Below are 12,814 nucleotides of genomic sequence, written 5' to 3'. Positions count from 1 at the left end.
GGGCATCTCTGTATAGAAAGCTCTTGCAGGCAAGGGAATTCTCCACCTTCAACATCAGATGAAACCCATTCTTCCCATTCCAACATCCCCTCAAATGTTAGAGTTTCCAAATACTGAAATGGCTTATCCATCCTACAGAATTCATGACCTACCCTCTTTACTGCATCCATTTGTTCAATAAACTTTTAGAGCTGGCAGCTGTCCGAGTGGTGGCAAGTATAAGCAATTCTTGAATCAGCTCAGGTGTAGGAAAACCATTTTAGAGAATGAAAAATCCCCCAACCAACTTGGAAATCTAGTACCACAGTAGAAACTAATGCTCAGCTTCTTCAAATTTGTATGAGGCACAAGCTGTTCAAGCACATCTCTATCATTTTCTGGATCAAAAGTGTCTCCACTCCATTCCAACAATATCTCATCAAGTTATGTCTTCTCTACCAAGCCTGCCTCAGCTGCAACTTTTGCAGAGACCATGTTTTGCAACTTCGAAATTTTAAGTGTTCCATGAAGATATAAAATCCCCCCCAACTCTTTGACTGTTGAGCCACTTTTTTTGCTGACAACAAAGTTAGAAGGTGTTTGAAGACTTCCTAATCTACTCATTTCTTTTGGCATCTCATTTAAGTTAGTTCCAATAATATCAAGATGACGCAAGTTTATAAGCTTCCACATGTTTTTTTGGCAATTTAGTAAGATAATGACAATTTGACAATATCGATGTTTGTAAATTGTATAGAGCACATACTGTTTCTGGTAAAATCTTGATTGCTGTGTGAGAGAGATTCATATACCGTAGATGTTTCAACTTGTTAATTGAAACAGGTAGCTCGGTAATATGATAGTGAGATAAAGAAAGCACTCGTAAGAATTTTAGTTTGGACAACAAATTTTGTAGCTTAATACTGCTAAAATGACTTGATTCATGATCCAGTGACAAACAGGTTCTTATAAACTTGGCTTTATCGATGGCCTCAAATATCATTGGGCAATCATATTTGCGTCTGAAAAGTGACAAATGCCGGGTCCATGCATTCATGCCAGAGGTATCATCATACTCCAATCTGAAGCAAAATTTCCCAGAAACAAGAATGGCTAAGTAACTCATAAGATCCTGCATCATGAAACGTGATTTATTGCCATTTGATCGTTGAAGAAAAGACCTTAATAATAATTCACGAAAGTATTCATCACCAAACTCTTCCATGCTTCGACTTTCTCTAGGAAGTTGCAAAAAACCTTCTGCCATCCATAAGTGGACTAGCTTCTCTTTCTCAAATTCATATTCCGGCGGAAATATTAAACAATATGCAAGGCATCGTTTTAGATGTACAGAAAGATGATCATAGCTCAGTTTTAATGGACTGAGAACCTCACGTTTTTCACTTGGAAAATGTATTAGGCGCTTCCGTACAGATTCGCATTCCTCCACTTGTAGCTTAAGGCCCAAGAGAGCCCCAAGTGTTCTTAATGCTAAAGGCAAACCGCCAGACAGCTCCACAATTTCTTTGCCAATAACTCTTTGTTGTGGATATGAATTCAGGTCTTGATCTCCAAAAGCAAATTTTGTAAACAATGACCAACAATCTGTATTCGATAATTCTCTCATAATGTAAGCACTTTCAGTGCCCACCATTGATGCAACAGATTGTATGCGTGTGGTAACAATAACACGACTTCCCTTAGCAGCTCCTTTAAAGGGAGATAGTAAGAACTCCCAATCGTGGTAAGTCTCAGCCCAAACATCATCAAGAACAAGTTAAAATTTCTTTCCCCAGCTGCCCTCTTGCAATCTAACTTGAAGCAAATTGAGATCCTTGAGATCACAAGATTGCATAGTGAATGACTCAAAACTTGCCTTTGTCACCATGAACATGTCAAAATGATCTAAAACATGAGCCCAGGCCTTCAATTCAAAATGTTCTCTGACTCTATCATCATTGTAAATGAGCCGAGCAAGAGCAGTCTTACCTATCCCAACCTCACCCACAATTGGAATCACAGACAACTCTTCACCACTAGCATCATCTGACAGTAACAGTTCAAAAATTGCTTCTTTATCATCATCCCTCCCGAATACTTCAGAGTCATCAACAGAAGGAGATGTGGGCATGCTGAGGGACTGTTTCATCTCATTTTGTATTCCTTCTTCAAACCGAGCTCATCTCTTCGCTTGGCTAAGGATTTTAGCCTGGCAAGGATCTGCCCCATCTTTTTTTTCTATCCCCTTTTTGTGGCTCTTAACCCACTTGCCTAATAAATGAATGCCCCCAACTGGACTAATCTCGCCATGAGATTCTGCATCAAAATCATGTTGCTGAGCTTTAGTGGAGATCTCATCTACGAGATCCTCAATATGATAGACGACATCTTGAAGCTCGTCCCGCCATGCTTTGACTTCGTGGCTCTTGCCCCGCTTCTCCTCAGCATCATTAAGCACCAAAGTAACAGACTGCAACCTTATCTTAAACTTCTCCAACAATCCATTGTCGACTTCATGAATTTGGAGGAAGTCAATTGTGATGCCCCAATTTGATTGATTGTGTGATGTGTGTGGGTGTGTGATGAGTCCCACATCGGGTATTTACTGGGTTGAACTGGGCTTTATTAACAACTATAAGGAGCCTCAATTGTGACTAGTCCTTTTGAGGTAAAGCGCAGATATGGCTAGCGCTTTTCCTTGGGTCGTTATATATGGTATCAGAGCCGGCCCGGTAACCCCGTGTGGGCTCAGAGACACTACCCCATAAAGTGGGCCCTAACGAGGACATTAGGGATTTAAGTGGGGGAGATTGTGATGCCCCAATTTAATTGATTGTGTGATGTGTGTAGATGTGTGATGAGTCCCATATCAGGTATTTACTGGGTTGAACTGGGCTTTATTAACAACTGCAAGGAGTCTCAATTGTGACTAGTCCGCTTGAGGTAAAGCGCAGATGTGGCTAGCGCTTTTCCTTGGGTCGTTATAGCCACTCCTGGGTACTATGCAAAGTACCCGAGTCCACCAAACTTGGGTACTTTTTTTATAATTATTTATGAACAAGTTCTTTTGATTTTAGAATTTAAATATAATTGACTATTGATTTAAAGAGCTGGAGAGAGGAAAGAATGAAAAAAAAATTGCTGACATAGTGTTTAGATCCAGATAAAAAATATGCCATGACTATTTGATATTTAAAGAGGATGAGATTCCTTATGCTCCCCATACTTCTTAATATAAAGAGGATGCCAATAGATGGAACACAAAATGCTAGATTGAACTATCAATTAAAAGTATTACAGTATGACCTCTTTTGCAAGGAAGAATGGTTGCCTCTCCTCTACACCCAAAATCCAAGTACCACACTCACTGAAACAGCTTGCCTTCCAAGCCACACCCTCTCATTTCAGAGTTTGATGACCACTTGTGCAGATTGAGGGCTTCCGAAGCTGCTTCTTTGTCACCTTCATTAACAGGCAACAGACTGAATGGCATCCAGGATTTACATGATTGTGTCAATAAATTGCTTCAGCTGTCATTCACTCAACAGGCCTTAGCACAAGAGCAGCACAAGACATGGGTTGATGAGCTGTTACATGAATCTCTTAGACTGTTGGATCTATGTGGAATCGCAAAGGATGCCTTATTGCAGACAAAGGAATGCACACATCAACTTCAATCAATCATGCGAAAAAGACGGGGGAGGTGAAATGGAGCTTATAAGGGAGATTGAAAATACTTGACCTCCAAGAAGGTGGCCAAAACGCAATTCACAAGGCCCTAAAAGGCACAGAAAGCCAGTGCACGAACAAAAACCAAGAGATTTTGAACATGGTTAGCATGTTGAGGGAAGCAGAATTGGTCACCCTCTCAATGCTTGAAACCTTATTATCCTTTATAGCGGGGCCAAAGTTGAAACCAAAGTCCAACAGCTGGTGGTTTGTTTCCAAACTGGTGCACCCAAAAAAGAATGGTGCGTGAGGATGCAAAAACAAACACAAATGAACTTGAGAAAGCACATGCGGAATTGCAATTTCTTATTGTTCACATTACGAGAAAATCTGATTGTGCTGTGCATCTTGAGAACATACAGAACTTGCTGGAGAAATCAGAGTCGAGCATTTAGGATCTTGAAAAAATGCTTGAACAACTATTTATACGTTTAATTAAAACCAGAGTTTCCCTCTTCAACATCTTCAACCACTAATCCAAAAGTCATGGGCAACCATTTTGTTTTTCTTTGAATTACAGAAAAGTCATTGAGATCAATAGTTGATACTTGTATATGAAATAGATCTACAGCGTAATTTCTCTTCTAGTTCTAAATCAATATAGTATAATGTAAAATCATTGCAATTGTATTTGCAATTTACCCTCTTCTAGAGGATTTACTTTAGTGCTGGAATGTTAAAAAGTACTAATATACCTTGTGCCATTTTAATATCTTCTAATGCCTTTCCCATACCAGTAAACCTCTAAGACAAGAGATGTCAGCATAGTTTTAACAAGTTTTGGGAATATAATATTGAATGTTGCCTTAAATAAATTATAGTACATAGTTTTAACAAGCTTTTGAGGAGATTTCTCAATGTAGCACCCATAATAAATATGTTTTCTATTAATAGATTTTCTTAATACTCTTGGGGATAAATTTGCCAGCATAAAAATTTTCTAGGCTTATCCCTGTTGCCCCCAAATGTGAGCTCTTTAGGTGCATCACATTTTGCCATCATATTTGTGCTTAACTTGGAAATCTTTGGCTGTGATATCTATAGGAAAGATTTAGCAGTGACCAAGACACAATTACTTTCACCAAACACGGGCACAAACAAGTAAACAATTCTCCTGCCTATATACAGTACAAAAACACAGCGAAGCTATTAATATTTGAAACCTCCAGAGTCTCTCTAGCCCCTACTGATGTTAATTTGATCAACTGCTAGGGCAGAAACTAATATTAACATTGACATAACAATCATTTCCTTTACCTTTTTTTCAGCAACCAGACTGAGGCAAGAGCAAGAAAAAAAGAAAAGGAAACAAACAAAATGAGAATTGAAACAAAGCCAATACAGAATGAAATCCAGCAAACAAAAAAGCTAATCAATATATTACTAAAAGCTGAAGCGTAGCGTTTAATGCTGCTACGCTCACGTTGAGCCACGTCAACGTCCACGTCATCATCCTTTTTTTTTTTCTTTTTTTTTTTTCCATTTTCTTATAATTATTTATAATTTTTTTTTATTTCATATTTACACTTCTCCAACCTTTCTTCCTCCCTTACCTTTTCATCTCCCCACTACTTCTCTAACCTTTCTCCTTCTCTCATTCTCTCACCTTCTCATCTCCCCACTACTCTCTACATTAATATCATTCTTCATCTTTCCCTTCATCTTCCTCTATTTTTGTCTCTTCTTATTCACACTTTCTTACTATAAATTTGTCACTATCTCATTCATTCCATGCATAGTTTTTCCTTACAAAAAAAAGGTTCTCTCTCTCTTTCTCTCTCTCTCTCACACACACACACACACAATTTTTGAGTGGATTTTTATTTTTTATTTTTCTTGCATCTTCGCTTTAGGTTGATAATTTTTTATATTCTTTAATCTACTTTAGATTAATGCGATTCAGTTCTCTCTCTCTCTCTCTCTCTCTCTCTCTCTCTCTTTGATTGTTAAATGTTATCCTATTGCATTATAAAGGATTAAATATAAAAATATAATATTATTCTAATACATAGCATGATTTGGATAATTTAATTTGGTAGTTACTGTAATTTGATAGCATGATTTTTATAGTGCTCAATTTAGATGTTAAACTATGAGACTTTAATCATTTTTGTTTATTTTTTAATCCTTTGTGGTAGACAAAGTACTCTATAATGCAATTTATTTAGAGAAAAGCAAAGGTTGGCTAAACAAAAGTTATTGGATGAGAGACAAATTTTATCTTTCGCAATTTTACTTTAATTATTATTATTATTATTTTATAACAATGCATATATAAAAATTTAATTCTTAGATTTTGCTAATAATTGATTATTTGATAATATGTTTTGGGTGGACGAAATTACAATTTCCGCAAAGAAAATAACCTTAGTAGATTATAAATAACAATTTTTTTTCCTAATTGGTTCAATTAATCATAGTTAAGTTTTATTAATTTTTTTAGTTACTTTTTTCAGTGTTTTGGATTGTAGGCAGAAAAAATAAGTTTGAGAAAGTTTGTTTAAAACTAAAAGAATAATTTCTAAATTTTATTTTCTTTTTAATGATTCACAAAATGTTATAAATAACTTTTATTAAAAAATAAATATTTTCGTTAAATTGCCTTTTGAATTTTTGAGAAAAATTGTATTTTTTTTCATTTTAGTACGACAAAAATTATTAAATTTATGATTTATGATTGTTTCTATATTACATTTATGATTATTCTTATAATGAATAAAAATATAATTACAAAATACATTACTCTTTATTAAATTAGTTTAAATTGTATAAAAAAAAATTTAATAAAACTACCATAAAAATAATTATCATGCGCAACGCGCAAGTTTGTGGCTAATCTATATATATATATATATATATATATATATAACCGAAACCTTTGAAACTCCCACAATTTTCCACGTCATCACTATTTTCTTTTTCTTTTTATTTTAGATTCTTTTTATTTTTGGTTCAATTTTCCACGTCATTACTATTTTCTTTTTCTTTTTATTTTCGATTCTTTTTATTTTTGGTTTTATATCTTATCAAGTATTACAATAGTTTAGTTTAAATAAAATTCTATTAGATATATGTTTCAAAAGCTTGAAAATAGCCTTTGGAGCTCCCACAATTTTCCACGTCATCACTATTTTCTTTTTCTTTTTCTTTTTCTTTTAGATTCTTTTTATTTTTGGTTTTATATCTTATCAAGTATTACAATAGTTTAGTTTAAATAAAATTCTATTAGATATATGTTTCAAAAGCTTGAAAATTCTATTTCAACTAAAATTCTATAACAAAAATTTTCACAAATATAAACTTCTGCCAAGGTCGAAACCCTTCATACTCACTCAAATTTTCACAAAGAAAACACACATATCAAATTGAAGCCATAGCAGGAAGCAAGTTGATTCTTCAACGAGAACAAATCCTGTAGTACAAAGGCCACCTAATTGCTTTTAGTTTTGAACTCGATTGTCTTATTAACAACAAAGTCTATGAATTGCAGTGATGGACAGCCGTCCACAAATAACATCCACGCAAGGGCTTGATGTTCTTCTTAATTATCTCATATAATTCTAGGAATTATTTTATTTATTTTTTTTTGGAATTAATATATTTAGATGGTTGGCATAGCAGACAACGTAAAAACAATTTTCTGTCATTTATGTTGCCTTCTGCATAACCCTAAATCAATGTTGAAATGTTGTGTTTTACAACCATCTGATCTTGGTAACCAAACCCTGCACCTATGATTGTTTATGATTATTTTTGTTCATTGTTTGTAGTTTAAACCCATTAAAACTTATTGGCTGATGGTATTTCATGGTTTTTTTTTTCCCTTTACTTTTACTTTCAAGGTTGCTAGGAACACAACCTAACATGTGATTTTTTTTCATTGTTTAAAGTTTAGACCCATTAAAATTTAAAACTAATTACTTTATAGGTTCATGTACTTTTTTCTTCTTCTTATTTTTCTCTTTTGAATAGTCATATATTTTGTGTTAGTTTTTGCAATATTTGAACATGTTTAGCAGATTTCAACAACTATACCATGTATTATTCTTTTGAAGGTAATCAATTTTTCTTTTATATTTCTCTATTATAAAATCATATATATATATATATATATATAGTTTTGTTTTAATAATTTATAGGATGTAAATCTTATGATTCCTTAATATTTTTTGGCCTTTTGGAAGTTTTAACATCTGACTTTTTGAGTTATATTTTTGTAATATCCAAAACTATCTGGAAAATTTCAATAATTATAACCATGAATTATTATTTTGATTGTAACAAATTTTTCTCTTATATTTCTCTGTTGTGTAGTCACACACACATATATTTTTATAATTTTTAAGCTCTTAATCTTTTGATTCTTTTCAATAGTTATAAGTTTATAGTCATGAACTATTCTTTAATATTTTTCGTAAGTCATTGCACGTTCAAACAATGACTTCTTTATCAAATTGTAACACAAATTGAAGTTATACAAGAGCAATTCATGCAATAATATAGTTTCTTAATCAATTTAAAATTTTATAAAATCAATTTAGTTTACCACATAAATAGGTAGGTTCCCGTGCATAGCACGGGTTGGCGACTAGTTATTATTAAACTTTGTCTCCACAATTCTAACTGTCACAGTCACTGTTTGATTGCGAAGAAAAGAAAAGAAACAGAGAAAAAATTAGCTTGTGAAAACTCATATAACCCAAGATATAGAGAGAAGCCAGGATATAACTCCATCACAATAATCCATGCCCCTACAACCAAAAAATAAGTTTCATAATGAGTAGACTAGATTGAAAAATAAATAGAGTAAAACAAGTGCATTCACAAGCTAACATCAAAGTATGACTTCTAAGGTACCAACAAGCTGAGAGAGATATATTTCTGGGAGAATCATATTTCGGGGAGAACAGTGCTCAGCTATGATGCTCTTTTTTCACTAAGAAACAAGCCTAATAATCCAAGTCTTTTCTTTCTTTTTCTTTGTTTTTTTAATTAAATCATGTCATTGAAAATATACAATAGGTGTTGCAACTCATGTATACAAGAAGGTTTTGTTTTCCCCCCTCTTTCCTTTAAGTTTTGATAAAAGGGGCAAAAATTTTCATAACCAAGTTAACTATGAGGTATAACAGAGACCCAGTTTTCTCCAAACCTTTGCATTCAATCAAGTAACCTTGGTTTCTGACCTTTTTTTATTGGTAAGTTATATGTGTACCCCGTGGACCTTAAAGCCACGATCTTACCCTCCACCTTGCTCTTGTAAGCGAATCAGGTGCCATTTGAGCATTATACAACAATATTGACTAGAACACATACCTTAAAACTCGAAGAATCCTTTGAGATAGCTGCAATCATAGATTCCTCCCCTTCAAAGATAAGTGCAGGGCCTGGAGAGCATTTTTGTAATAAATATTTTTGCACACCAAACAGTAAACTTGAATTATATAACATACAACTTCAAGAATAACAGACCAAAAGTAGAACATAAAATAATACCAGATAAATAAAACCCCTCTTTTCCAGTGATTTTTGCTACGGAACCATTTGGTGCAAGATTTCCATATAATATTTGGATATGGCCTGTTTTCTTTATGGGGTTTTCCACAGATCTTATTATATCCTGCATAAAATAAAATAAAAAAGAAAAGCAAAGGAATAACAGCATAAAATGTTTTTCTTCAAAATTCAAATACATTTCATTTATCAATAGTAAAAGCAACAAGACATTGCAATCATTAGCTCTCATAAATAAATAAAATATCAAAGCCATCAAACCTGCCCTGTGGCCAAGGGAGGGAAACTTGCGGCATTTTCAGCCAGAGTCTTCCCGGTAACTAGAAAAAGAAAATAACTTTATGTTAATAATAAGATCACTACAACAAAGTACATATTCTCATGACTGCAAAAACCCAAATATATGTACCAGTCAGATAATCCCCATCTAAAAATCCAAGCTCCAAAAGGTAGTGAATGACTCCAGTGCTCCTCCAATCTATCAATACAATCGTTAAACCAAACATAGAAACTATAGAGCAAATAATTTCTGGGAATTCACCTTTCTAAGGAATACCAACTTTTCCTAAATTTACTAGCAAAAAAACAGTTGTGCAACTGAAAAATAACTTACATAAGTTATTCTATACATCTCAAATGGAAATTTCTAAAGTTCATTGGCAGAATTTTGCAAGTTACAAACGAAAAATATATCAGCTTGTAAGCCCAAATCTTCATGTTCATTGCCAAAATATATGTGCTACAAAAAATATATACAAGAAGATCCTATACATGACAAAAAGATCCTATACCATTACAAACCCAAAGTAGCACAAATTCTGCCCTTGAATCATTCTCGTTTTCTTCTCCTCACCGGTTCCTTGACTGGTCTCACCTTGCCTGAAAAGAACACAACAAGAACACAACAAAAGCAAATATTAATATGCAAATTATTTAACTATAAAGCGATGTATATGTAATCGGTATCGAATCAAACTATAGTACCATGTCCAGTCCCACAGTCAGGAGGCTGTGTCCGTGTGTGTTGCGGCCTTCGTGGCCGATCCTCGATGTGCGAAGGCTCTGGTAGGGGGGTGGGTATCTGTGTCTGGATGAACTCGGTATGCACAAACTCAGGGGGGACAACAACAGGGGTAGGTCGCCCAAGAGTGGGCATGAACCTCATCTCATCTCTACCATGTACAACTGCGGGGGCAGGGCCGGCAGTCAGTGGGGGAGACGTACGGGTGGTGGGCAACGGAGATGTACTAGGGGATGTGGGTGGGCAAGTACCATCGCTCCTCATGGATGGGGACCCAGAAGTGTCTCCATGGGCAAACGTATGGGATGGACCCGCATCATCGTGTGCCATGGAGCCTACATCATAAGTAGTGTCGTCCCACATCTCATCTGTTGTCTGACTTGCTTCCTCCATGGTGTGGTCATGCACGGGTGTGTGGCGCCGAGTAGATGGCACGGGTGTGTGACGCCGACTAGATATGGGCACGGGTGTGTGACGCGAACCAAATGTAGGACGCTGAGCAGATGTGGGACGTCGACTAGATGTGGGCACGGGTGTGTGACGCTGACCAGATGTGGGAGGCCGGCTAGATGTATGACGCTGGCTAGATTGACGGCCTCCACGCCCTTGACGTCCACCTGCTTGCCGACCACGCCGTACAGCTGGTTCACTTGTGTTGCCCACGTCACGTGCATGGTCCAAGGTTAACCGACCGATCTCTTCAATAGCTTGCAAGGCATTAATATAGTCGGTGTAGATCTCAGACCCTAGTTCACACTTCGTTATAATGCTCAACTGCGATTCAACCTGTCACAAATATACAAGAGTGATGTTGGTAGGTTTAACTAAAATATGCGAAGCAAGGTACATTTATAACGAAACAGTCTTTGTAAATTTACCAAAGTGTCCCAGTACGAAGTCTCTTTTGTAATATGGTGAACAGTGCGGGGGCGAAACCAAACCATATACTTGTCATTGTAGCTCATCTCCCCGTGAAAGGCCGGTGCATCGGCAATTGTGGCGTGCGCAGCCCATTTAGCAATATGCGGGGCATGTACTTGGGCCCAATCTTCATGGTGCTTGCCCTGGAGGGTGATCTTGTGCAGTTCAATTGAAGTATCAACATCTTTTGGTATGCCTTGCTTCATTCCAAACTATCGGAGAACACGTTCGGGATAATGGCCTTCAACCACCAAAAAATGTATGAGCAGCACAATAGACCTCCATATGTGTTGGCTTGCCGTACAATATGCGGGGAGAGAACCCAAATAATTTCTGTACGGCTCCCAAACAATCTGCAATGATTCAACAGATGCAAACAACCATATTAACAATATAATTAGAAAAAATGTGTAACGAATGTGAACAATACATGTAACTCTGAATTTAAAAATGTTTATTCACTCCAAAGTGAATTGTAAGTACAAAAACTACATGCCAAAGCGGTTCCCACTTGTAAGACACGATACCTGATTTGGCCGTAGTGAAGTAAGCGACACACGATAGGCATGTAGGACGTGCATTGAATGTTCAGTTGTTATCTTAGCCCCTTTCCATCTAGCAAACAACACAGACATAACCTTCATATTAGTTACTTACATAATTCCCATGCGAACAAAGTTAATGAGGAAATGTAAAACAGTAACTATCTAAGATGCTACCTACCTGACAACAAGTGGACCTGGAGGCAGTGCCTGGTGTGGATGCCTCATCACAGGACATATGTGGGGAAACCTCACCCACTCCCACAACTGCACCAATAGTAGTGCACCCCCAATCTGCTTTGCTGTCTTCTCTGATGCCTTACAGAGGTGTCTATAGAGCCAACTTAGTGCTGCACTACCCCAACTATACTTCTTTCCATTGCTGATTGGATCGAAAAATTGCAAATACCTAATTGAGATCCGTTCTCCATACTTATCCATAAATAGCGTACCACCTAACAACTCCATTATGTAAAAACGAGCATACTTCTGCACAAGCGCCTCAGGGGCGTCAACCGGGAGAAGGTTGCTAAACTGATCCTCAAGCCATTTGGCTTTTATGCTCGCCCCTTCCAGCACTCCAGTGTTCTTATTTTTTCCAAGTTCTCTATCTGGCGGTTGGTACCCTCGCAATCTACGACAGACGTCACGCCAACTACCCGTCGAGGGTATACATTCCACCAACGGCAAGCCATCTACAGGTACCCCCATTATAACCTCCATATCTTGTAGTGTGATGGTCATCTCACTGTGGGGCAAGTGAAATGAGTGCGTCTCCGGCCGCCATCTCTCCACCAACGCTAAGGGTGTGCATGGGTCGGGTTGGGTCGGGTTGAGGGGATTTTTTGACCCAACCCACCATGGTGGGTCAAAAAAAATTCAACCCAACCCAACCCATCACATAGGTCCAACCCATCCCTGTGGGTTGAACCCATGGGTTTGACAAATTTTTTTTTATTATTATTAAATTAAGTAGAAAAAAATATAAATATTAATATATTAGAAAAAAACCTAAAGATTAGTATCAATGTAACTCCTTAAAGGCTCAACACTAATGACTAAACAACAATAGTAATTTGTTAAGATTTGTGTGAACTAATTGGCTTTT

General features: G+C 36.4%; 1 protein-coding gene and 1 long non-coding RNA gene across 2 annotated transcripts; both read right to left on the bottom strand.

Moving 5' to 3' along the window:
* Nucleotides 1-8,596: 8,596 nt before the first annotated feature.
* LOC126724554 (uncharacterized) lies at nucleotides 8,597-9,660 on the bottom strand. Its single transcript, XR_007655031.1, has 3 exons — nucleotides 9,484-9,660; nucleotides 9,205-9,328; nucleotides 8,597-9,095 (listed from the first exon to the last, which is right to left on the bottom strand). It is a non-coding gene; the product is annotated as an uncharacterized LOC126724554 (long non-coding RNA).
* Nucleotides 9,661-9,916: 256 nt separating this feature from the next.
* On the bottom strand, nucleotides 9,917-11,822 carry LOC126723767 (uncharacterized). The gene is made up of 4 exons (XM_050427560.1): nucleotides 11,692-11,822; nucleotides 11,122-11,517; nucleotides 10,207-11,029; nucleotides 9,917-10,101 (listed from the first exon to the last, which is right to left on the bottom strand). Exons 2-4 carry the CDS (start codon nucleotides 11,368-11,370, stop codon nucleotides 10,052-10,054), a joined length of 1,122 nt encoding a protein of 373 aa, XP_050283517.1. The 5' UTR covers nucleotides 11,371-11,517; nucleotides 11,692-11,822; the 3' UTR covers nucleotides 9,917-10,051.
* Between the last annotated feature and the right edge of the window lie 992 nt (nucleotides 11,823-12,814).

This window comes from Quercus robur, chromosome 4 (genome assembly GCF_932294415.1).
Source record: "Quercus robur chromosome 4, dhQueRobu3.1, whole genome shotgun sequence".
NCBI classification, from domain to species: domain Eukaryota; kingdom Viridiplantae; phylum Streptophyta; class Magnoliopsida; order Fagales; family Fagaceae; genus Quercus; species Quercus robur.
Note: the sequence above shows the minus strand (reverse complement) of the source record. Positions and strands in the feature narration are given on the sequence as shown.

Bases quoted from the DNA above. Each gene is read 5' to 3' on its own strand.
- LOC126723767 (XM_050427560.1), bottom strand. From the start codon at position 11,370: ATGAAGCAAGGCATACCAAAAGATGTTGATACTTCAATTGAACTGCAC. The intron at 11,030-11,121 runs GTAAATTTACAA...TATTTGTGACAG, and splicing joins CTTCGTACTGGGACACTTTG to GTTGAATCGCAGTTGAGCAT. The intron at 10,102-10,206 runs GTACTATAGTTT...TGTTCTTTTCAG, and splicing joins TGACTGTGGGACTGGACATG to GCAAGGTGAGACCAGTCAAG.